This window comes from Marmota marmota, unplaced genomic scaffold (assembly GCF_001458135.2).
Source record: "Marmota marmota marmota unplaced genomic scaffold, marMar, whole genome shotgun sequence".
In the NCBI taxonomy this organism is placed as follows: Eukaryota; Metazoa; Chordata; class Mammalia; order Rodentia; family Sciuridae; genus Marmota; species Marmota marmota.
In genome coordinates, this window is record NW_025999869.1 from 25289332 (window position 1) to 25313282 (window position 23951).

Below are 23951 nucleotides of genomic sequence, written 5' to 3' on the forward strand. Positions count from 1 at the left end.
AGGCAGGTTTCACAACTATTGCAAGTGCCTATCAATGATGAGTGACTCTTTCTGTGTTAGACTTACATTGCTACCCTCAAATGAAGCCCCAATCCCACTATGATTTGAGGTACATATGTAACAGTGGGAACTAAATAAAAGGAACAGGAAGACGGTTCAAAACACGTACATTAATTAAAGGGAGAATATTAATTCCAAAATTTCAAAGCAGAGCAGATTTATACTGTATTTCTTGAGAGACTGTGCAAGATAGTTCCTCAAGTCTAGAAGACCCAAGTTTTACCCAGCAGCCTGGGAGACCTGGACAATCTACACATCATCTGGCTGGCTGGACAAAGCCAGAGAATCTCCTATGAGTGAATTTTACTTGTTTTATGGGTTTTTGTTTTTGTTTTTTGTCTGCAGTGCTGGGAATGAAACCTAAGGCCCAAGAATGCTAGATAAGCACTCTACCACTGAGCTACACCCCTGGCCCGCAATGAATTTTAAAATAAGGCCAGATGCTTTTTTTTTTTTTTTTTGTACTAGGTATTGAACTCACAGGTGCTTTACCACTGAGCTAAATCCCTGGCCCTTTTTGTTTTGAGACAGGGTCCCACTAAGTTGCTTAGGGCCTTGCTAAGTCGCTGAAGCTGGCCTCGAATTTGTGATGTTCCTGCGTCAGCCTCCCCAGCCACTAGGATTATAGGTGCACACCACCGCAGTGGGCAGCCAGATACTTTATTGTAGACTGCCTCTTCCCATGAGCTAGCTATAGCTAGCTCATGAGTACCTTAGCCCACAATGTGATTCTCATTTCCTACACAAAGATAGGTATATAATGACAGTGAAGAACAGTATGGTATAAATAAGGAATTTCATGTAGAAATAAGGAAATAAAAGATCTGATTTGCCTTAGTCAGAAAAAAAGGCAAAAAAAAAAAAAAAAAACCCAGAATCACACTTACAGGTATACTGTTGAAAATCCAAACTATAAAATTCATTACCTGCCACTATTACAACATTTACAAAAAAAGGACATCTTGAACAAAGGCTTATATGATGTTGACGAAATCATCTTGGAGTGCATGATTTATAAATACATAAATATCCATGCATACTTTTACAGTGGTAGCTACTGAAAGAATAATGACTTCTATAAGCCAATCTAGACAGATTCCTTTTTCATTCCAACTGCCTCTACCAGGAGTCTAGAGCTGCTGTGGTCACTGTCACATTCATTCCAGCCTCCTCTCTAAGCCTGTGGCCCATGATGAAAATGTGATACATCTTCTCCTTAGCTTTGATGCTGAGAGGGAAAAAAAGAAAAGGTTATATAGCCATGCAGTCCAGTGAATCGAATTCATCTTCATAAATTAAAATATAGCAGTGATATAATATTTATGTACTATCCAGATGGTAAGTCTACTCAGAAATTATTAATATTTTACTACATACAGAAAATTTAGCAAAACATTGACCACATCATCCATTTCGAAGCCAGAATCTAATTTTCTTGTCTTGTCTCTTGCAATCTATAAATGTTCACAATTTAAAGCGGTAACGGAAATACTTGAAATGCACCTTCATGCTCTCCAGTGAAGGGTTCTAAACGCAGAATCACACAAACACTTTTTGGTCTAAATTAAAAGTAGTCAGATTCAGGTAGTAATTCACAACATCTCACACTGAGTCAGGGTATTTAGGAGATGTGAAGGTATATATTTCTGGAGTTCACACTATTACAAACTGTAAAAGCATGTCTTCAAATAGTGGTGAACTGAAGCAGATATATTCTTTCTGGGGACTCTCTAGCACCTTTGGTAAATTTAAACTTGGCTTTAGACAAATTTTAAGCAGGGTGTGAAGAAATCACTTTGGCTGTCACCTTGTATTTGAGTGGATTTCCTTAACATTTAGTAATGAATCAATCTGAGAGTCTTTTGAGTAATCAGAGATTTCAAGGTATGACCTCTTTCTTAGCTAAGCCAGTCAGTCTTTTTAAGCGATGATAAAATGAAATTCCTCAACAAAAGCAAAATATAAGAAATCTTTCTCCTTTTGAAAGAATGCAGTATCACCTAAAAAAACCATCTTCGGTCTAAAGAAGAAAAGTCCTCTCAGTTCTCTCTCAAATTTCCAACAGGACAGACCCCCAACTACAACAGTACATCAGTTGCCACTGATATGGGTTGCTAAAAGTACAGTGTTTTGTTTTGATACTAGGGATTGAACCCAGAGCTTTACTGCTGAGCTACATCCCCATCCCTTTTTATTTTCTATTTTAAGACAGTTGCCCAGACTAGCCTCAAACTTGTGATCCTCCTGCCTCAGCCTCTGGAGTTGCTCATATTACAGGCATGCACCACCATGCCCAGCCACAGTACAGTCTTTTCCACAAGGTACTAGCAGTTGATTCAACCATCCTGGGCGGTAGATAAAAATATTGGCTTCTTTTGACTTCTAACAGATTAAAAGTAGTTTCACTGAGCATATTTTTTATCTTGAGATGTAAGATCTCTGTATTAATGAGTCTGACAGGTTGAATTTGTTTTAAATACTCAGCAATACTTGTCAATACTTAGAACATGGCTACTCTCACCAAAGCATTACCTCAGAGCTTACCAAGACTGGGCATAATGCATAAAAAAAGTGCCTCTTGAAATGTAGGCACACTGGTTTTTCTAACTTTTTTTCCACATTTCATCTACGGTCCCTTTTCATCCTGCCGTTTTTCCTCTTGGGAATATACAAATATTCTCAGGAAAAATTGACCAAATAATTAAGTTGACAACTTGTTTGAGCCAGTAATGACAGCTTCCTAGTCAATCACTCCTTTCTCCGTTATTAAGACACTATCTTGGAAATATTAACTCTGACAGTCATGGCAATGCCACTCTTCCCTGAGTCAGCTGCTCCTCTTTGTTAATTAGCACTTTTTAACAGGTGAGCTAGGCAACCACACATGCTTCAAGCAGGTGCCTCTGGATAGTGGTTGGATAATCAAGATTGTCTGCTCAATATATTTGTATTTGAAACCCTCTTTCACAAGAGAAAATCATACACTGCAACTGTTTATCAAATCCCACTGTCAAAGACCAATACTCATTTCTCACATTAAAAAAAAAAAAAAAGGTTGAACAGACCACAGAGATGTACTTGCCTCAAAATTGCAGAATAGCCAAAAAGTATTTTTAAAATCTTACTGAGGGCTTAAGTCTCTAAGTCATCATCACTGTCTGGCCTTGAGATACCAACAATGCCAGGCGATCATTTCCACTTGCTAGCTAGCTTTAAAACCCAACTGATCTCTAATTTTAGAGCTAAGAATCAATTCTGGGCAGTACAACAACGGACATTTTCAGGTGTGTGGCTTAACATCAGGGTTTTTTCCCCCACTCAGGGCTGGCACTGTTGCCTAATGTTTCACAGCTTCTTCTACAACATGCAGAAACTGCAGATAAGGGACAAAACTGCTGGGTAGGCCCTGTGGCTCTTTCCAGTGGGTTTGCAGAGCGGCCTTCAGTGGAGGGGATAGTCATGGCACACAGGTGGATGGCCTGTTCTCAGGATGGGCTCATCTAGATGGGCTTTTGTTTTGTTAGTGGTGCTGAAACTGGAACTCAGAGCCTCATGAATGCTGGACAAGTGTTCTGCCACTGAGCCACATCCCCAGCCCCCTAGAAGAGTCTTAACTGCAAAACTCAAAGTACCCTCTAAGAATCTCACTTTTCAGGAGCAATGAATTTCATTTTCAGTATGACCAGCAGTTTAAAATTAAACTTGGTTACAAAGAAAACATTAGTTTCATATAAAGGAAGTTAAAACACACCTAATCCATAAAAGTATAGAATTATGGCCCCCATGCAGGCTTTTTCCAGGCAGCACTACTTTTAGAAATGATAAGCTCAAGCCTGAGGATTCTGCTCTGGAGACTCGCTTTATGTAAAGATGATATCAAGAAAGCATCCCAGGGCTGGGGATGTGGCTGAAGCGGTAGCGTGCTCGCCTGGCATGTGTGAGGCACTGGGTTCGTTTCTCAGCACTGCACATAAATAAATAAAATAAAGGTCTATCAACAACTAAAAAAAAAATTTTTTTAATTTTTTTTTAAAAAAAGCATCCCAGGGCATGGGCTCTACACATTTTTAAAGTGAAAGACCCCTTTACAGTTTAGACATATCCTGCCAGGCATGGTGGCACACACATGTAATCCCAATGGCTCAGGAGGCTGAGGCAGGAGGATCTAGAGTTCAAAGCCAGCCTCAGCAATTGTGTGAGGCCCTAAGCAACTCAGCAAGACCCTATCTCTAAATGAAATACATAAAAGGGCTGGGGAATGCCCCTGGGTTCAATCCCAGGTACCAAAAAAAACCCCACAGTTTAGACAGATCCATCCCAATGTATACACACTTCTATGGATAATGTTGAGGACATGAAAATCTCTTTAGTCTCTTTCTGGGATCTATAGCCCAAATATCATGGAGTGTTCTAATCTCTAATAGCCCAGCAGGACTGGAAAGAGAATAGCTACTGTTCAGAAAACCAAGACAGAGAAGTAAAATGGCTAACTAACATAAGAAAAGCAGATCTGAAGGATAGCCAAAAACGTCTTAGGAACAAAAACAAGAAAAGACTGCCACAAGCAGTTAGAAAATGATGGATCACCCCTGCCTCATGGGGTACAGTCTGACAGCCAGCAACCATCTAGCTCCTTCCTGGCTGGGCCCCCCTCACCACTCTGGAACACCTAAGGATTTTTTAAAGTATTATATGAAAGGCTCCAAAAAGTCCAAAACTACCAATTCACATGGCTCCCTGCTATATATTAGCAGCTGATTTTAAAAATAAAATAGCATCTCAAACACCAACCTGAATCTTCTGACCCCAGATTTAGATTAAAAAACTCAAAGAATGTTTTATTTTAAGAAAAACAAACCAGAAATCAAGTTTGGGACTAAAATGCCTTTCTAGGCAGCTGAGGATTCAACTATTCAAAAGAGGACCTCTTTATGTGCCCTGTCTCCTAAAACATGCCAATTGGGGTGAAACAAGAGCTTACCTATGTCTGAAGATACAACTAAAAAGAGGCCGGAAGCTCTTTATTGCTTTGGTTAATTTTGGAAGTATTTTCTGAGTGCCTGTTGCAGTTATAAGGACTAAAACCTCAGGCACCATCAACATCACAATCTGCTGGGGCAAATGCCCCAAGGAACTTCAGAAGATAAGGGAGCAATTAGTTTTGCTACATGAGGAGACTGGGAAAAATGTGAAAAATGCATGTTTTGAGGGTTATTCTGGAAAAGTAGCTGGGAAACCCCACTGCATCTCCTCCACAGCCATATCCTCTCCATAGCTGCAGCTCCAGGGTACAGATACAAGACCCTAGGCAAGAGCTCACCTGTCCAATCCCAGAGCCTCAGGTTAAACCAACCCGGCAGACTAGGGAGCAGCTATGGGATCTGGACATTACTCTAGCCGCCACATTCCTTATCAAGTCAGAGAGGCCAAACAAGTCTGGTCCAGCCCTCCCCTGAAGGGGCACTGATGCACTAATTTGTTACCAACAAGATTTTTTAACAATTGGGAAATTTTTGCACTAGTCTAGCCAACAGTTTCCTTAAAATCAAGAAAAAAACTTAAAATGGAGTGTACGTAGACAAACCAAAGAGGTTGAGTTTAGGTATTATTCCACCAACAATGCATAACTTATTAAGATGGGTTGTTAGCTAGTTATAAAAATGTTTATACCAATTGCAGGGAAATAAAACTGAAAGGGCATAGATCTATGGAATAATAAACAAGGTATTCAAAAACCAGTATGCCCCAGGGCTGGATTATAGCACAGAGGTAGAGTGCTTGCCTTGCATGTGTGAGGCACTAGGTTTGAGCCTCAGCACCACATGAAAAAATAAATTAATTAAATTAAGGTATTGAGTCCATCTACAACTAAGAAAAAAAATAACATAAAAACCAGTACCCCAATATGTGTCATCAAATCAGGGACCATTAAATCTACACTTTTTCATCAAATGCACTTGGATATCCTGTTTACCTTTTTCATTAATTCACTTCTGGTAGTAAACTGTGGCAGGTCTTCCACTTCAATACCATCAGCCATTTCCATCACCTTGTCTAGAAGGTCTTTATTGTAACTGCACAATAAAAAGTAGTACGGTAAAAACCTTGGAAGAATTACTAGTCACTGTGGGTTAATAAGAAATTGCAAGTTACTAGACTGTAAACTTAACTCTAGAAGTATTAAATTTTTCTTTTTTTAAAGAGACAAGAGTCTTACTGCTGGGCATGGTAACACACACCTGTAATCCCAGAAACTCAGGAGGCTGAGGCAGGAGGATCACAAGTTCAAGGCCAGCCTCAGCAACTTAGTGAGACCCTGTCTCAAAATAAAAATAAAAAAAGGTTAGGGATGTACTCAGTGGTAAAGTATCCCTAGGTTCAAACCCCAGTACGAGAGAGAGAGAGAGAGAGAGAGAGAGAGAGACAGACAGACAGACAGACAGAGACAGGCAGGCATAGGGTCTTGCTGCTGTCCAGCTGGCCTAGAACTCCTGGGCTCAAGTGATCCTCCTACCTCAGCCTCCTTAATAGTTGGGGCTATAAGCACAGGCCACTTTGCTGTGTTCTTCAGTGGACTAACTTGATACTGTTGGGGAAACCTATATATATGTTCAGCACAAGGTTAGAAAATAGTTCTTCCTCTTTTGGGGTACAGAATTAGGCTTTGGAAATGCCAATAAGAGCAGATGTTTCAAGATTTTCAAAAACAGAGGCACCATATGTCTGGCAGTACATATTCATGAATATGGTATGAGGGCAAAAAAAATATTTTTTATTTTAAACATCTAGAATGTTTGTCTAATGAAAACAGCATCATTTGTTCATTTGCTCCATTCTCTGACATACGTCTAATCTTGAACCTATTAACCAAGAATTCCCAGGGGTACAGAAGGCAGAAAGGAGAGAAGTGTGTGTCTGGGATGGGTGAATCTGGTATATCCTATTCTAATAAATCCCAATATCTGGGGTTGGGGGTGTAACTCAGTGCTAGAGCATGTGCTTAGCATGCAAGAGGCCCTGCATTCAACCTCCAGCACCAAAACCAAAACCAAAGCAAATCCAAGTGGGTTGACCTGGAGGGGTCATGTGACCAGAGTCAAGGTACAGAAACCAGCACCAAACCAAGTCATTCTATTCTAACTTCAAGAAACTGTAAGAGGGTAGAAGGAATCCTCAAGATCTCTGCCTCCTTCTTAATAGGGTCAAAAAAGGGTCAATCAGGCATTTCAAAAGCAGGACCTTGCTCTCTTGATGCAGTTGCCAAGAAGCAGTGGACTTTGGGACCTTGACAAAAAGATAAGTTCAAAAAAGTTCACTAAAGGGAAGGCAAAAAAGTAAACCTAGCTCCTGCTCAGGATCAAATAGTCTGGGGTTTGGGGAGACAAAGTCCTGGGACACAGATCCTACCATTGTGGTATAAAATCTACCAATCCTGCCAGAAGCTGCATGCCCTACAAAAATCATTTCCTCTCTCTCAGCCTCTTCATCTGATGGCGGGGGAGTCTTTTTCAGTCTATGCACTTTTGCCTTGTGAGTGAAAGGAGCAAATGGACTTAAAACGCACTCTGAAAAGGTAGTGATCTGAGCTAGTAATTAGTAATACTGATAACAGCAATGTGGCAACTCTCGAGCCCACCATGTACTAAGCTGTTCGTCTTTTAATTCCTGTAGCCATCATAACCACCCATTTACCAGATGAGGAAACTGAGGGTCAGAAAAAATTAAGCATCTTTCCAAGGGGCTGCAAGGTGGAAAGGAGCCGGCGGAACAGCCAGTGCGATGGGAGGTTGGGGACCGGTTCAGTCTGGGACAGAGGTTTTGGGTCAGAGGGCTGAGGGTCGGCGGGCAGGGAGCAGGGTCAGCCGGCCGGCAGGGGTCCGCACCTGCAGCCCAGGAAAAGATGGTTGGCCCAGACCATGGAGAGGGACAGCAGCTGGTCCAGGCGGCCGCCGCCGTCGGGCGGGTCGCGGTAATCAGGCAGGTGGCGCAAGATGAATTCCATGCGGGCCTTCCATTGCTTCTCGCTCTCAGAGTAGGAGCGGAACTGCTCGGCGAAGTCGGCCGCTTGCCGCACCCCGGAAACCAGCTCCTCCACCGCTGCAGCCGCCTCGCCACCCACCATGGCTCGCGCTGCAGCCCAGGGCCGGATCCTCCCGCCGCTTTCCCGACGCACACCGCGCCACCGCCCGGCTGCTAGAGGGGCCCCGGCGGCACGCGACTGCTCTGGAGGACCGGCCTGGAGCGCCCTCGCCGGGCCCGGCGGCGTACCCCGGCTCTGCCCGCCGCGCCCGAGGCTTCCCTCACACCTCCGCAGCCTGCCGCGGCTGCGGAGTGGGTGTACTCTGGACTGCAAGGGCGGCTCGGGATCTACCCCACGGAGAACCGATGGGAAAACTGAGGTCGGCCAGTGGAGTCCAGGCACCCCCACCTCCAGTGGGCAGCTGGATGCCAAATAGAGCTGTGCTGTGTCCTTTTTGCCCTGCGAGGTCTCCAGGCACCGCCCTATCCTGAGCGACAGCAGAGGCCTGTGCCACAGAGGGATGCCCTAATTTCTGGGGATCTATACAAATAGCTGCCTGGGGTCTCTCTTTGATCTATTCACAGGGGTCTTAACACCCCACTCAGGTTAAGGCCTGAAGTAAGTAATCCATCCAATGAATACTTGCCAGACGCTTTGCTAGGTGCTGAGGATAAACTAGAGCAAACTCAAAGCCCTGCTCTGGCAGTGCATGCCTGTAATCCCAGCGGCTGGGGAGGCTGAGGCAGGAGGATCACAAGTTCAAAGCCAGCCTCAGTATTTGAACGAGGCCCTAAGCAACTTAGTGAAACCCCTTTAAGAAAGTAGATACGCATTCAAGGGATAATACAGGCCATCTCAAGAGTAAAAGATATTTTGGGGGGGATTCTCAACTCTTGGGGGGGGCAGTATTTGGGATTGAACCCAGGGACACTCTGCCACTGAACTAGACCACTGCCCAGACCTTGTTATTTTATTTTTGAGACAGGCTCTCACTAAATTGTCCAGGCTGGATATGTAGGAATGATATCAGACTGGTGATCTCAAGACGGGTTCTGGTGGTTTGGTCAATCTCTTAGGCTAATATGGTCTTCATTATCTTATCAATAGATAGCACTTGAAAGTCTCCTGAATTACATGTTCCTCAAGCTATGGTATCTCTCTTTGCTTAATCTCTTTAGGGTGATAATTAACAGTGCACAGGTAGATTTACAGATTTCCCAGGAATTTGGGAGTAACAGGCCTGGAAGGGAAGCGGATTTAGGGAATGACAGAACTTCTGAATCCAAATCTTTTCCTTGTCCTTCCTATCTACCTATTTCTTATTTCTTCCACCTCATGAGGGCTAGCACCAGGCTCAGCAACATCTGACTACATTAATAGGAAAGCATGCTACTCATACTCCAGCAAGAAGAGGCGTGAACAGAGTATGAAACCAAAGACAGATGCAGCTTCTTCCCTGCAGTCTAGATTAGGTGCCCAGAGCTACAGTTCCCAAAATGCAGATCACACTTCCTTACAGCTTTATTAATATGGCAGATTCCCAAGCCCACCCCTGCATGCTCAGAATCAAGGCTCCAGACAATTCATACCAAATGTGAAAAGCATTCAATAAACAGGAACAGTGGCAAATACCTAGAGTTCAGGGCCATCCTGGGCATCATATTGAGATCCCATCTCTAAAGAGAGAGAGAGAGAAAGGAAAGAAGGAAGGAAGGGAGGGAGGGAGGGAGGGAGGGGAAAACAGTGTTGTCGAGGATTCTCTGAGTCAAATTCTTGGTCACCTGATTATACGGTGCAGAGGATGGACCAGAAATAGGAATCCAGACTTTGTGAACTGCAGCTACAGCTATACAGTCAACCCAACCTATAGGATGGGAAAATACTGAGGGTCATGCAGCAACTACTTTATTTAGCACAGTCTTTGGCAATCAATGATGCGGCATGTGTATATACATACACATATATGCAAGCAAATTTAGACATGTGTTTTAAGAATGAGAAGCACATTAATAGGCCAGGCACAGTGGCACATGCCTATAATCCCAGCAACTCAGGAAGCCGGGGCAGGAGGATCACAAGTTCAAGGCCAGCCTCAGAGATTTAGCAAGGTCTTAAGCAACTTAGTGAGTCCCTGTCTAAAAATTTAAAATAAAATGAAAAGGGCTGGAATATGACTCAGTGGTTAAGTGCCCTGGTACAAAAAAAAAAAAAGTGCGCTAACAGGTATTCATTTTTTGTAATGTGAAATTGTTAACATTATACATTGAAATGTGAAGTAGTTTTAAAACTTTAGTATTAAGCTGGGTATGTGGTGGCGCACTCCTATAATCTCAATGGCTCAGGAGCCTGAAGCAGGAGGATCCCCAATTCAAAGTCAGCCTGAGCAACTTAGCAAGGCCCTGTCTCTAAATAAAATCTTTTTTTAAAAAGTGCTAGGAATGTGGCTCAGTGGTAAAATGCCCCTGGGTTTAATCCCTGGTACCAAAAAACCAAAAAAACTTTAGTATTAACATTTCACAAAAGACCGGTTACTAAGCAGTTTATTGTTTCTAACTTGTTTTTATGATTCAAACTTATTTTTTTCTTTTTTGGTACCAGGTATTGAACCCAGGAGTACTTTACCACTGAGCTACATCCCAGCCCCTTTTTGTTTTTTATTTTGGGACAGGATCTTGCTAAGTTGAAGAGGTTGGCTTTGAACTTGTGATCCTCCTGCGTTAGCCTCCACAGTTGCTGGTATTACAGGTGTGCACCAGTTGGACTGGCTATGACTGAGATTTTCTTAAAGTACTTACTAAGAAAGACAAAGTCAATTTCACCACCTCTTTTTTTTTTCTTTTCCAATCATTTAAAAAGAGTTTTAGCTTAAAATTCTGGCAAAAACAGATTACAGGCTACCTTTGACTGTAGGTCAGTCGGCCAACCTTGCTACGGCTTAGGGTAAGTCTTAAAATCAGGTTGTAAAAGTCCCACAACTGTGTTCTTTTATGAAATTGTTAAAACAATAGTTTTGACTATTTTAGTCTGTTTGTTTGTTTGTTTGTTTGTTTGGTTGATTGGTTATTTTTTAGTACCAGGGATTGAACTCAGGGGCATTTAACCACTGAGCCACATCCCAGCCTATTTTGTATTTTATTTAGAGACAGGGTCTCACTGAGTTGCTTAGGGCCTTGATTTTTTAAAAATATTTTTTGAGTTGTTGATAGACCTTTATCCTGTTTATTTATATGTAGTGCTGAGAATTGGACCCAGTGCCTCACACATGCCAGGCAAGTGTGCCACTGCTGAGCCATAGCCCCAGCCCCTTAGTGCCTTGATTTTGCTGAGGCTGGCTTTGAACTTTTAATCCTCTTGTCTCAGACTCACCAGCCACTGGGATTACAAACATGCACCATCACGTCTAGCTAGTCTGTTGCTTTTTCAATATAAATTTTAGTATCAGTTTGTTAATTTGGGGGAAGACAGGTGGCTGATATGTTAATTGGTATTGTATTGAAATTATAGATCAATTTGAGGAGAATTAACATCAATTAAATCTTCCAATCCATAAACATGGTATGGTATATCTCTCCATTTATTTATGCCTTCTTTTTTTTTAATTTTTAGTTGTAGATAGACACAATATCTTTAGTTATTTATATGGTACTGAGAATCGAACCAAAGCGCTCTACCACTGAGTCACAACCCCAGCCCATATTTATGCTTTCTTATTGTTGTAATGTACTTTTAAATTTAATGATATAGCCAGGCCCAATGGTGGATGCCCATAATCCCAGCGACCTCCAAGGCTGAGGCAGGATGATTATAAATTTGAGGTCAGCCTCAGTAACTTAAATCCAGGAAAACATTAGATTTACACATATATTTACCATTTTATGTGTTCATCATTCCTTATCTAGCTCTTACCTTCCATCTGATTTCATTTTCCTTACACCTGAAAATTTTACATTAGAATTTATTTTAGTACAGGTCTGCTGGTTCTGAACTCTCTCTTTCCTTTTGTCTGTCTAAAAATATCTTTATTTTGCCTTCTGTATTAGTTATATGGCTGTATAACAAATGACTATAACATTTAGAGACTTAAAAAGATAATCAGAAATTCAGGAGTGGCTTATCTGGATGGTTCTGGCTCAATATCTGATGAGTTTCAGTCTACTTGTTGTCTGGTACTGCGGTTACGTGAATTTTTGCCTGGGGCTGGAAGATCACCTCCAAGATGGCACACTCATGTAGTTATTTATAGCAGGTCTTAGTTTTCCACTGCATGAATCTCTACACAGGGTTGATGAGGGTCCTCACATGGCAGGGTCTTCAGAGAAAGAGGAAGACAAAGCCAATTTTTTTTTTTTTTTTGTACCAGGGATTGAACTCAAGGGCACTTAGCCACTGAGCCACATCCCCAGCCCTTTATTGTATTTTAGAGACTCACTGAGTTGCTTAGAGCTTCACTAAATTTCTGAGGCTGGCTTTGAACTCATGATCCTCCCTGCCTCAGCCTCCTGAGCTACTGGGATTACAGTTATGTGCTACCATGCCCAGCCCCAAAATATTTTATTGCTTTGGACTCACAGGTCACATACCATCACTTATTTATTTATTTATTTATTTATTTATTTATTTATTTATTTAGGGTGCTGGGGATTGAACCTAGAATTACTTTACCATTGAAGCACATCCCCAGTTCTTTTTACTTTTTGAAACTAGTTCTCACTAAGTTGCTTAGGGCCTCACTAAATTGCAGAGGCTGGCCTTAAACTTGTAATCCTTCTGCTTCAGACTCCCAGATCACTGGACATACCATTACTTTGATTATTTTATTCATTAGAAGTGAGGCACTAACCAGGTATACACCTGTAATCCCTGCAACTAGGGAGGCTGAGGAAGGAAGATCACAAGGTCAGCCTCAGCAATTTAGTGAGGTTCTCTCTCTCAAAAAAAAAGTTAAAAAAGGGCTAGGGGGGTGGGATGTAGCTCAGTGGTTCAAAAAAGTGCTTGATTATATCAAATACAATTTCATTATTTACAAAGATAATCATGTTATTTTCTATTTAGAACTATTAATATTATGACATATTGGTAGGTTTTAGAGTATACAGTCAAATTTCCATTCCTAAATGAAACTATTCCATTTAGGCACAATGTAGTATTCTTTCTGTGTAGTCTTAGATTTTGTTTGCTAAAATTTTATTTAAATTTTTGCATTGATGTTTATGAATTAGATTGGCTTTTTTTTTTTCCTTTTTCCCAGTACTAGGAATTGAGCCCAGAGCAGCTCTACCACTGAGTTGCATCCCCAGGTCTTTTTTTTTTTTTTTTGAGTCAAAGTCTCATTAAATTACCCAGACCAGCCTTGAATTTGTAATCCTCCTACCTCAGTCTTCCAAGGAGCTGGGATTACAGGTGTGCACTTCCATGGTTGGCTCTGTTTTTTCTTTATTTTTTTTAATATTGTTTTTAGTTGTTGATGGACCTTTATTTACTTATATGTGGTGCTGAGAATCAAACCCAGTGCCTCGCATATGCTAGGCAAGCACTCTACCACTGAGCTACAACCCCAGCCCTTCTTTATTTTTTTAATGCTGATTATATTCTGGTATTGATGACTTTGGGGTATGCTACCTAAAATATGGTACTTTGGCATTCTGATCTGTCACCCTAACCTCTGTTATTTGTTGTAGTTTTGTTTCTACAGTTAAATTCATGCAGTGCTCAAGGAAAATCCTTTTACCCTGATTTCCTCAGGGTTGTTCAGAGGTTGGTCCATGGTTCTAATAGGTTCCTCAGAAAGGGCTTATGAGAATATTTCTATATTTCTTACAGTTTTTTTTTAATGTTTGTCTATGGGCCTTATACTTGAGGATCAGTTGGCTGGATAGAATCTTTGGCCCATGATTTTCTTCTATTAAGTGTATTCTGGGTGTTGCTCACTGTCTATGGTGGTGACTGTTTTCCTGAAGAAGTGGTGGAGTGTCAAGTATAGCTCTCTGGGTTGACAGATGGAAAAATTCACACATGGTCCTTCTGAGGAGCCACCTCTTCTCCAGATTTCAGAGCTCTGTCCATCTCTGTTTTCCAGGTTTCATCATAGCCCTTATTTTGAAGAGAATGTGTCGACTTTTACAAGTTTTACTTTTCCCAGTGCTTTCCAAGACTCATCATTGAAATCTATTGATTTCTCTCCAAGAAATCATTCTTCTGTTTTTATTTATTTATTTATTTGTTTGTTTGTTTGTTTGTTTGTTTGTTTTGGTTTTGGATTTGGTTTTGGTTTCTATGCTGGGGTCAAACCTAGGGCCTCATACATGCTAGGCAAGTGTTCTACCACTGAGCTATACACCCTTAGTCCCTAGAAATCTTGATTTGTTCAATGTAAGCCTTGTTCTCCTAGCTCTCTTTGGAAGTGGTATCCTGCCCTTTTGAAAAGGAATAATTCCTGGAGATTTCTGAGCTCTCTGAAGCTGTATGGGCTCTCCTGACTCAAGGGTCCTCACTGGGTTTCTTGTTCTATGGCAGATTTTTTTTTTTTTTTTTGCGGGGTTGGGGTGTGATGGATCCCAGGGTCTTACACAAACCTGGCCAGTCCTGTACCACTGAGCTACACATCCTTAGCCTGGCAGCAATTAATAACACTTTGGACATTGCAGTTTTCTTCTGGTTTTACTGAATGCATTAGTTTGCAAGTTTATTGTCATTGCATGTAGGAATGTTCATAACTACATTTCTGCTGTGTTCCTTCTAAAATGGAACATTTTCCTGTTTTAAAAATTGTAATAAAAATATTTAATCACTGCCACTGTGATTTATCCTTTTAACTAGACATCTATGGACATCTAGGGTCCCCCCACCTTCTGATAAATTCCTAGAAGTGGAATTCCTGATTCAAAAGAACATGTATACTCTGAAAGCTTTTACTATGCTTTGCCAAATTACCCTCCAGAAAGTTTATACCTAAGTTTCCATACCTACCAGCTGCAGGCTTAACCTTTAAATCTGGTGAATAGTTATTGCAATCACTACACACACATTCTTGAATTTCCAGACTCTCTTAAGCAGCCTGTCTTCTCTTTGTGCAGCCCCCTGCTGTGTGGCTGATGCTCTGTAGAAACCTCTGGCCCAGAGGCCCTGGCACTGAAACACAGGGTTGGAAATACAGCTAGTCCTTATTTACCCTCTGGCCACTTTCAGCTCTTCTGATTTTCATCCATGCCAAGCAGGGCCAATCCAACTGGAGCAATCCCCCCTGGAAATGTCTCAGCCAGGCCTCCTACTCGGTGGTGGGAACAAAAACCATAGGCTCCAAGGTTTCCTTTTTCTTTCCACCAGAAAGCTCAGCAAGTAACTTAAATTCATGTGTCAAAGAGGATGAGGAGCTATTTTTCCTGTGAAAAAAAATAATTCTAAAATAACCAAATGAACTGGAGAAGTGGTTTTACTTTTGCCCATCCTATCTCAAAAACTGGATATGAAGGTACATTAAAAATATTGAGTGAGTTGAGTTCTCGAAACTGGTTTTCTGATCTCTCTGGAAGAAGGTAAGCTTCCCAGTCTTGGATCTAGAACTATTACAGAAGTATCTACATTCTGAATATAGTTGTCCCTCAGTATCCACAGTTCTGGGACCCTCAAGAACCTTACATAAAACAGTGTAGTATTTGCATATAACCTATGTACATTCTCCCGAATATTTTTATTTATTTATTTAGTACTAGGAATTGAACCCAGAGGTGTTTTACCACTATGCTACAACCCTAGCCCCTTTTAATTTTTTACTTTGAGACAGCTGTCACTAAATTGCCGAGGTTGTCCTCAAACTTGCCATCTTACTGTCTCTAAATCATCTTTAAATCCTCTCTAGATTACTTATAACACCTAATACAATGTAAATGCTATGTAAATAGTGTTATAATGTATTGTTTTAGGAATAATGGTAAGAAAAAAGATGTTGTTCTTTCTTCAGAATATTTTGAACTTGTAGTTGGTTACCAGCAGGTAAGAACTTGCAGGTATGGAGGGCCCACATAGTATTCCCCGGTTGGGTTTCTCTACAACCTCACTCTCCAACACATAGCTTTCACAAGGACAAATAATATGCAAAACTTTTTTTAGTCTACTTATGATAATTGCCTCAAATTAACATCACAAGGCAAGGGAAATTATATTCCCCAAAGGCATCCTACCACCAGAAGTTATGCCGCTCCTCACAGCACAGGTAGTGAGGATTACTTCTGCTATGTGTTGGTTAAGGCATTATTTATATTCATATAAGATGGAATTTTTGGTACCAATGGATGAATGTTGAAGCCTCTTGTAAATGTAACTGTTTTTCTATTGAATTAGACAAGTCTTTTCACTTACCTTGAGTGGTGTTCTTATAACAGCGGTTTGGTGTCTGTTTTTACTTTCTGTACTTACTCCTTTGCTGTTCTGCATGCCCTAGGCCATTCCATGAGATCCTGAGTCTGAGTGCCTAATTTGAAGCACAGCACAGATGAACAGAAGTGTTCACAGGAAGGAGGTGGGGAAACTACAGACCCGATTACAGGCAGAGCAAAGGATCTGGTTACAGAAGCTCCGTAATATCTTTAGAGCTTTGGAAGACTGTTTTGTAGATGGCTAATTCTTCATCACCTCCCCCCTTTTCTTTTTAGTACCAGAAATTAAATCCAGGTACACTTTACCAATGAGCTACATCCCCATCCCTTTTAATAATAATAATAATAATAATAATTAATATATTTCTTGTTATTATTATTTTGAGACAAATTCTCGCTGTTATTGAGGCTGGCCTGAAATCTGCACTCCTCCTGCCTCAGCCTCCTAAGTCCCTGGGATAACAGAGGTGTACCACCACATTCAGCTCTTTTAGGGACTTTTCTTTGGTCTCTGGTATTCTGAAATTTCATGATAATTAACTCAGGTGTAGATCTTACTGTCTCTCCCTAAGAATTTTTATGAGTTCTTTCCCTCCCACCTACCCCCACCCCCACACATGCATACACCTGTCTCTCCTGTCTGAGGTGTTCCTTAATTGTCTGGAGATCCTGGCTCTCTGATCATATTAAAGGATTATGTCCTAAAGAGATGACTGGATGGTCAGCATGCTTAGACAAGGCTTATCTAATGCTGGACTTCCCTGCACAGGGTGTATCTCCCATTCAGGGTCCCAATAGGTCTTTGCCTTGAGCCTCTCAATATCTACAGAAAAGTGTTCCTTAGACTCCAGCCTTGGCGGTGAGGATTGTACCTGGCTGCTGGCTTTCTACAAGCAGGGTGAGGAAAAAAGGGACTTTTTAGTATCTAGTTTCCATTTATTCCCATTTATTTTCAATTATGTTCCTCATACCCAACCAGAACAGTGTCTGATGTGCAGATCCAAAGTCCCTAGGGAGAGAACTCCAGGTGTCCTGCAGGAGCAGGCAGGTGTAATCAGCCCACAGCCCACCTCACCTGGCCTCCCCAGGATCCTGCCATTTACAGCCTGGTCCTCCCTTCCCCAGCAGCTTGGCCTGCTCCTTCCCAGGAACCTTGCTGCAGGCACAGGCCTCCGCTTCCTCCACACTGCCGTGTGACTCACCATTTCTTTCCTCCCTTCCCACCTTCCAAAAATGTGTTGACATCCTTCATCTGTTCCTATTTCTTCCCCTGGTCTCTGAGACCTTGTTGTCTATACCCATTTTTACTCCTTTCTAGTTGTTTTTAGTAGGGCTTTGAGAAGGAGTAGACAGATTCAAGACAGAATCTTCTGCCATGTTTAACCGGAAGTTTGTGAACCAGAAGTTCACTCAGAAGCACTTTCAGATGACAATTTCCAGGCTGTGCTGTGAAATAACTGTCGCTTTTTGTCAAAATAGTCACTTTTTATTTTACTTTGGATAGATGTTTATGGGAAATAGAACAAAGTCCAAATGATTTGTTTTTAGTTTTTTGTGGTGCTGGGGATTGAACCCAGGGCCTTGTGCATGCAAGGCAAGCATTCTACCAACTGAGATATGTCCCCAGCCCTGTTATCACCTTTGAATTCACCATGGACCCACCTCTTCTGCTCTCGGGTGCTGGCTACTTCCAACTGTGGTGTTTTGTCTGCCCAAGGAGCTCCTTTCATCTGAAGACCACTCAAAACCCCTCCATGTAGAACATGGCTCTTGAATTATGAGGGATGTTCCAACAGCCATTCCTCATTGCTCTTCCAGGAAGGCTCAACGTCTCGGGGAGGATAACTGCCATTTCAGTGTGTTCCACTGAGCCCCACTGCCATCTGAAGTCCAGTCAAGCCAAGGAGGGAAAGCCAGGTCAGGAACCTGTTATAGGGAAAAGTGACTCTGCTGTGGGGAGGGGGACAGGAGCCAGCTGGCAGAATTGATAAACCTCATGAACAGGGTCTTGAATGCCACTCTAAGGCCTTCAGATTTTCCTGCAGGGAGTAGGGAGTTACCTAAGGATTTTGAGCAGGAGAGTGGCAGGAGATAAACTGTGCTTTAAAAACATTAAGCTAGCCAGGCATGATGGTTCATAGCTGTAATCTCAGCAAATAGGGTTTGAGGCAGGAGAAGTACAAGTTCAAGGCGAGCCTCAGCAACTTAGTGAGAACCTGTCTTGACATAAAAAAATTAAAAGGGCTGGGGATGTAGTTCAATGATAAAGCTCCCTTGGGTTTAATCCCCAGTACAAAAAAAAAAAAAGTTATATACATATATCAGTCATGCATCAGAGAGCTCGGAGAGAGAAGCTGGATCTAGGCTGCCCTAGGATGCCCAGGTCAGTTAGACAAGGGGGTTCTTGGTGGTTTTTGGTTTTGGTCGTACTGGGGACTGAACCCAGGGCCTTCCACGGGTTAGGCAAGTGCTCTATTTCTGAGCTCCCTCTGTTCTTTGTTGACTTAGGGTTTCTTAATCATGGCTAGACAGATCACTGGGCAAGTTTTTAGAAATTGAGACCCTGGCCTCTACCCTTTGAGATCTTGTTTCAGGTGATTTGAGAAGGGACAAGAAATCTTCTCCAAAACATCCCATCTTAAACATGGGACTGTGACTCTGGAGAGGCAAATGAGGAAGCAGATTGGATAAAGCTGCCTTGAGGGGAGTCCCGCCTGACTCTGCCTTTTGTAGGGCCTGAGGAGAAAATTATGAGGAACACCATCAAGGGGGGCCAGAAGAGCTTCCTGGAGACTGGTACTCTCCCTGCAGGAAAAGGTAGAAGAAAATCAAATTAGGAAGAAGATGGTGACATGGGACATTCAGGGTGCCAAAAGAGCCAGAGACTTGGAAGATGAAGAATCTGTGAGCATCTGGCTTCTACTTACATTCCTGGAGTGTGTGGAGCTGGGAAACTAAGACTATAGTTCAGATCCCTGGTCCTGTACATGTGGGGACACACACATGGACGCACACACAGTCCTTTTCTAAGAGAGGTAGAAAGGGTGAGGGTTCTGAGACTGGACTCTGCAGTTGCCCTGCACTGAAATCCTGTCTGTGTGACTCTGGACAAGACACCTGCATCTGTGAGTAGATGCAGGTAGAAAGCGAAGGCTGTTGTGTTGATTTGATGAGATGCAGCATGTGGAAGCTGGGCACAGTGCCTGACACACAGGGAGTGCCCAGTATGAGAGCGCTAGGAGGCATTTTGAAAAGTGCCATCTCACTGCTGAAGCCATTGAGCCCTAAGTATTTCATTCAGTGTCAGGAGATGAGTCCACAGGAAGGCATGAACCCTTTCATTTGTTGCTACCCATTCCGTGTGGCTTTCTCTGGTATGTGTTGGGTGACTCCTTTGCCTTTGATTTCTAGGACTTGTAGAGAAATGACAGTCCCTTGCTGCTGCATTTAATTGGAGAGGAGCACAGAGACCCGAGATTATAATTATGACGTCTTAAATGTCAAGCTCTTCAAAAGTCTGCCATTGCCCTCGCTGTCACCCTGTAAAGCTCTGGGAACCAAAACCCTGCAGCCCCCCCAAAGCGTGCCCTGGGTCTCTCAGCCAAGTTTCACCTGGGAAATCTGAGTGACAGTGATGTGCAGGCAGCTGGAAGACACACAGTAAACCGAGGAGCCTGTGATGAGCTCAGAAGAGGTGAGTTGATGATCTGCTATTTATAGCCCCACTAAGAGGCTGTGGCCGCCAGCTCCATGTGAGGCTAGTGGAAATGATGCCTTCGCAGAGCTGAGAGCACAAAATGAAATTGGTGATTCATGGGCAGCCGCCACTTGAAATACAAACGCTCCTGCGTCCCCAGCCCCACCAGCCTTTCAGGCCCATGTGGAGGTGTGTCGAGCAAAGTTGTTAGCCTGCTTCATCCCTCGCCTGTAGCCTGCATGAATTTTGGCAGAACATGAGGACAGGCAGGTTCTGTCCTCAAGGGGCCGACAAGGGGCCAGCAAAGGGCAGTAGCACTCCTGCAAGAGATCTGACAACCTCAATGCATCCATTCCAGAGGCTGGGGATAAAGTCAAACCTAAGAGACAAGCTCTGGGGACAGTGGGGGATGAGGGGCAGAGAAAGGACAGTTCCCACTCCTGCCTTCTGTCTCCAAGGGTGATGTTAGCCACACAGCAGTTTCCCAATGACGCTTATTCCTGCTGAACATGCAAAAATGTACAATGAGGAAATCCTTGCAGCTTTTTTTTTTTCTAATTCCACAGCCCAGCACCTGTCACCCAAAATAGCTGTTGTTTATTTTCCTTGGTAAGTAACATCTTGGCTCTCAGGCCAAAGCCTTCTTGGAGGCCCTAACATCTCACCCTAGGTGGAAATGTGCTGGAGGTCTCTTCGTTTCCTGCAGCTGAGACTACATGTAAAGGGACAAACCAGGACAACAAGACACAACCAACTAAGCCAGGAGCCAGATCATCTGGATTCAAATTCTGTCTTTACATTGCCAGCCACATGGCTTCAGGCAAATTGCTGTCTGGGACTCAGTTTCCTCAGTTGTTAAATGGGCATAATAACAGAATCCACTCACTGGATTGTGGTGAAACTTAAATGACGTATTTGAGGCACAAGTGTTGGCCCATTGGAAGGGCTCAATCATGGAAGCTGCTGCCCCTGCGGAGGTGGTTCTACTACTAGATTTTGGCCCCAATACTGACACTCTTTGGTTCATAGTCTGTAGCACAGAGGCTTCTCATGAAAGACCCTCTACCAATTACCAGCACATAATGTCTCAGGCTGCCCAGCATGATAACCTTCATTCCTGGGCAGCCTGGCCCTTTGTTTGACCTGCCTGCCTCTGCCTTTGCCTAGGAAACAAGTATCTGTCCCTCAAGGCTGGGCCTTGCCTGGGGTTGACCACCCTGACTCTTCTGTTCTCCTAAGTCCTGGGGGTAGCCTCCACTTCCAATGGAGGACTTCACCCAAGGGTCCCGAGTGCTAACCAGAGGTCTGTAGGCAGTAAGCTGCCCACCACAGGAGGGCCTGATTTTGACTGGCAGAGGGGCCCAATTTACCTACTAACTGGGCAGACAGCACGAACTGCTGATTCATGGGCACGCATGAGGCCTGAGTTGTTTGTATATTCTCTCATCTCCAGCTGTCGGCCAAAACATAATTGTAGTTGTCACTTTGGCAGAGAGATGTTGTGATGTGTCCTAATACAACTAACTGCCTCTGCTCCACAGCAGTGAGCTTTTGGGAGGTGGGGGAGGATCTGCAGCTGCTCACAGGAAGAGAACCATTCTGGAAAGTGGTCTGCGTGATGTTCATTCAGGTGCAGTCCCAGGGGCTGTGTGATCACCAGGGTAAGGTCCTGCGTTAGAACGAACATGGGTTTGGCCCACATCTGCATCTGTGGAAATGCATTTTGGATGGCATCAGTTAATAAGAAAGAGGCAGCCATTGAAATGAGGTATTTTTGGCAACTATAAAGATTTGGAAAACAGCCTGCAGACCATATATGAGTTGGACTCCTGGTGTGTGGGGTGAAGGGGTAGGTACACAGCAGTGTATAGATGGTACCACAGACATAGCAAGGATCAGGTTGAGAAGCAAGGAAACTGAAGGCCAGACCATGCAGTGTGGATTGCATCCTGGACACAGTGGGGAGCCCCTGAAGGCCTTCAGGGAGAGAGTGAAATGGAAAGGTCTGGGCTCAAACATCCCTGAGGAATGGCACTAGGGTAAGGCTCTGCCTTCCCATGACAGTTGATAAGAGGTGACTTGCAGCTTGATAAGATGTTCTTGTCCCCCTAGGGTACCAGTCTCATGATTTGGGAGGTGACTGAGGCTCTGTGCTTGGTGAGCCAAGATCAGTCCTTGTCAGGCCAGCTGAGATTGATGGTGAGCCAGGGGAACCCCCAGGCCAATGTCTTCCCTCTTTTCTGACCTCCTTGGTCAGGAGTTCATGAATGAAACACCTGTGTGCAGATGTGCCAAATGCAGAGGCTTACACACACTCAGGCCAGAGGTGGAGGAGGCTGTTGGGGCTGAGACATAGATAGACCCCCAGCCATCTCTCTCTATCTGCTCCCCACTAAGAAAACAGCAGAGACAAACATTCAAGTTTGCTTGATGGAGGAATTCCTAGAAGGAAGTTTCTACCCTTGCATTGTGAAGTAAATGCTGTTTTATAGGTATTTAGTGGAAATCAAAGAATATGAAGTGTTGGGAGCCATTACCAATAATGATCCACCCATGAACACGGAAGTCAGAGCATATCTGGACTATCATGTAAGTCAGGAGGAAGATACAATTCAGTTGACAAAAATTTTGTGTAGTTCCTCAGAAGTACACTGTTGTGCAAGAAATGGTTTGGCAGTGATTCTCCTGTTTCAGTTGCAAGCCATTGAGGACAGATGCCCCTCAAGTTGCCAGGGGAGGAGGGGCAGGTGAAACGGATGTTCCTGCTCTGGCAGGATCTTCCATGGAGTGTTCCCGGAGTTGGGCTGCCAGGGGGCAGGTGCAGGAAGTCCTGTCACCTGAACACTTCCAGATGCAAGATGAGTGTAGTTGGTGCCTGGAATCCTTTGCCTGTGATAAAGTGTGAACCTCTTCCCTGAGGGCAGCAGCATGTCACAAGGATGTCATAACCACCCTGGCTGCTCACAGCTGCTTTGTAGCAATATGCCAAGATGTAGTTTTGACTGTTTGTTTTACTGTTTCCTTTGAAATTTACAAAATTTTGTCATAATATGTATTGGGTTTTTTTTAATTATAAAATAAAACATATAGTCATAAAAGTCCAAACAATTGAACAGACAATTTAACAAATAATTAAAGCTGGGCACTGTGGCTCATGCCTGCAATCCCAGCAACTTGGGAGGATCACAAGTTCAAGGCCAGTCTCAGCAACTGAGACCCTGTCTCAACATAAAAAATCAAGGGATGTAGTTTAGTGGTACTGGATTCAATCCCCAGTACCAAAAAAAAAAAAAGAAAAAGAAAAGTGGGGGGAGGGAGAAAAGAAGAACAAACAATCATAAAGTAAATGCTATTTTTATAAAAAAGTATTTTAAAAACAATCCATAAATGATACACAAACCTTTGCCTGGATAATGTCCACTGAAATTGAACAATTTTAAATACAGTTAAAAGATTAAAATGGCACAAAATGATCTAAAAAGACAAATAAGTGCCTCCTTCCATTTTTTCCCACAGATGACTTCTTGTACATCTTTCTATACTTTTTCTCTCTACAGCAGTAATGTTTCTAAAATAAGAATGTGCTCATACAGGCTTTGTCCATATTTATTGAGATATATATGTATATATATATATATATATATTTTTTTTTTTTCATGGTACCAAGGATTGAACCCAGAGATTTGTACATGCCAGTCAAGTTCTCTACCACTGAGCAACATCACCAGACCTTTTTTTTTAAGTTGAGATAGTGTCTTAATAAATTGCCAGACTGGCCTCTAACCTCTGATCCTCCTGCCTC

General features: G+C 42.8%; 1 protein-coding gene across 2 annotated transcripts; it reads right to left on the minus strand.

Moving 5' to 3' along the window:
• Nucleotides 1-952: 952 nt before the first annotated feature.
• Cdkn2aipnl (CDKN2A interacting protein N-terminal like) lies at nt 953-8425 on the minus strand. 2 transcript variants are annotated; one of them, XM_015492769.2, is made up of 3 exons: nt 7944-8264; nt 6035-6134; nt 953-1288 (listed from the first exon to the last, which is right to left on the minus strand). In XM_015492769.2, the coding sequence occupies exons 1-3, from the start codon at nt 8180-8182 to the stop codon at nt 1277-1279; spliced, it is 351 nt and encodes a 116-aa protein (XP_015348255.1). In that variant the 5' UTR covers nt 8183-8264; the 3' UTR covers nt 953-1276. The 2 variants fall into 2 exon arrangements, with proteins under 2 accessions (XP_015348255.1, XP_048639687.1); XM_048783730.1 differs by lacking the exon at nt 6035-6134 and having other exon boundaries at nt 7944-8425.
• Nucleotides 8426-23951: the final 15526 nt, after the last annotated feature.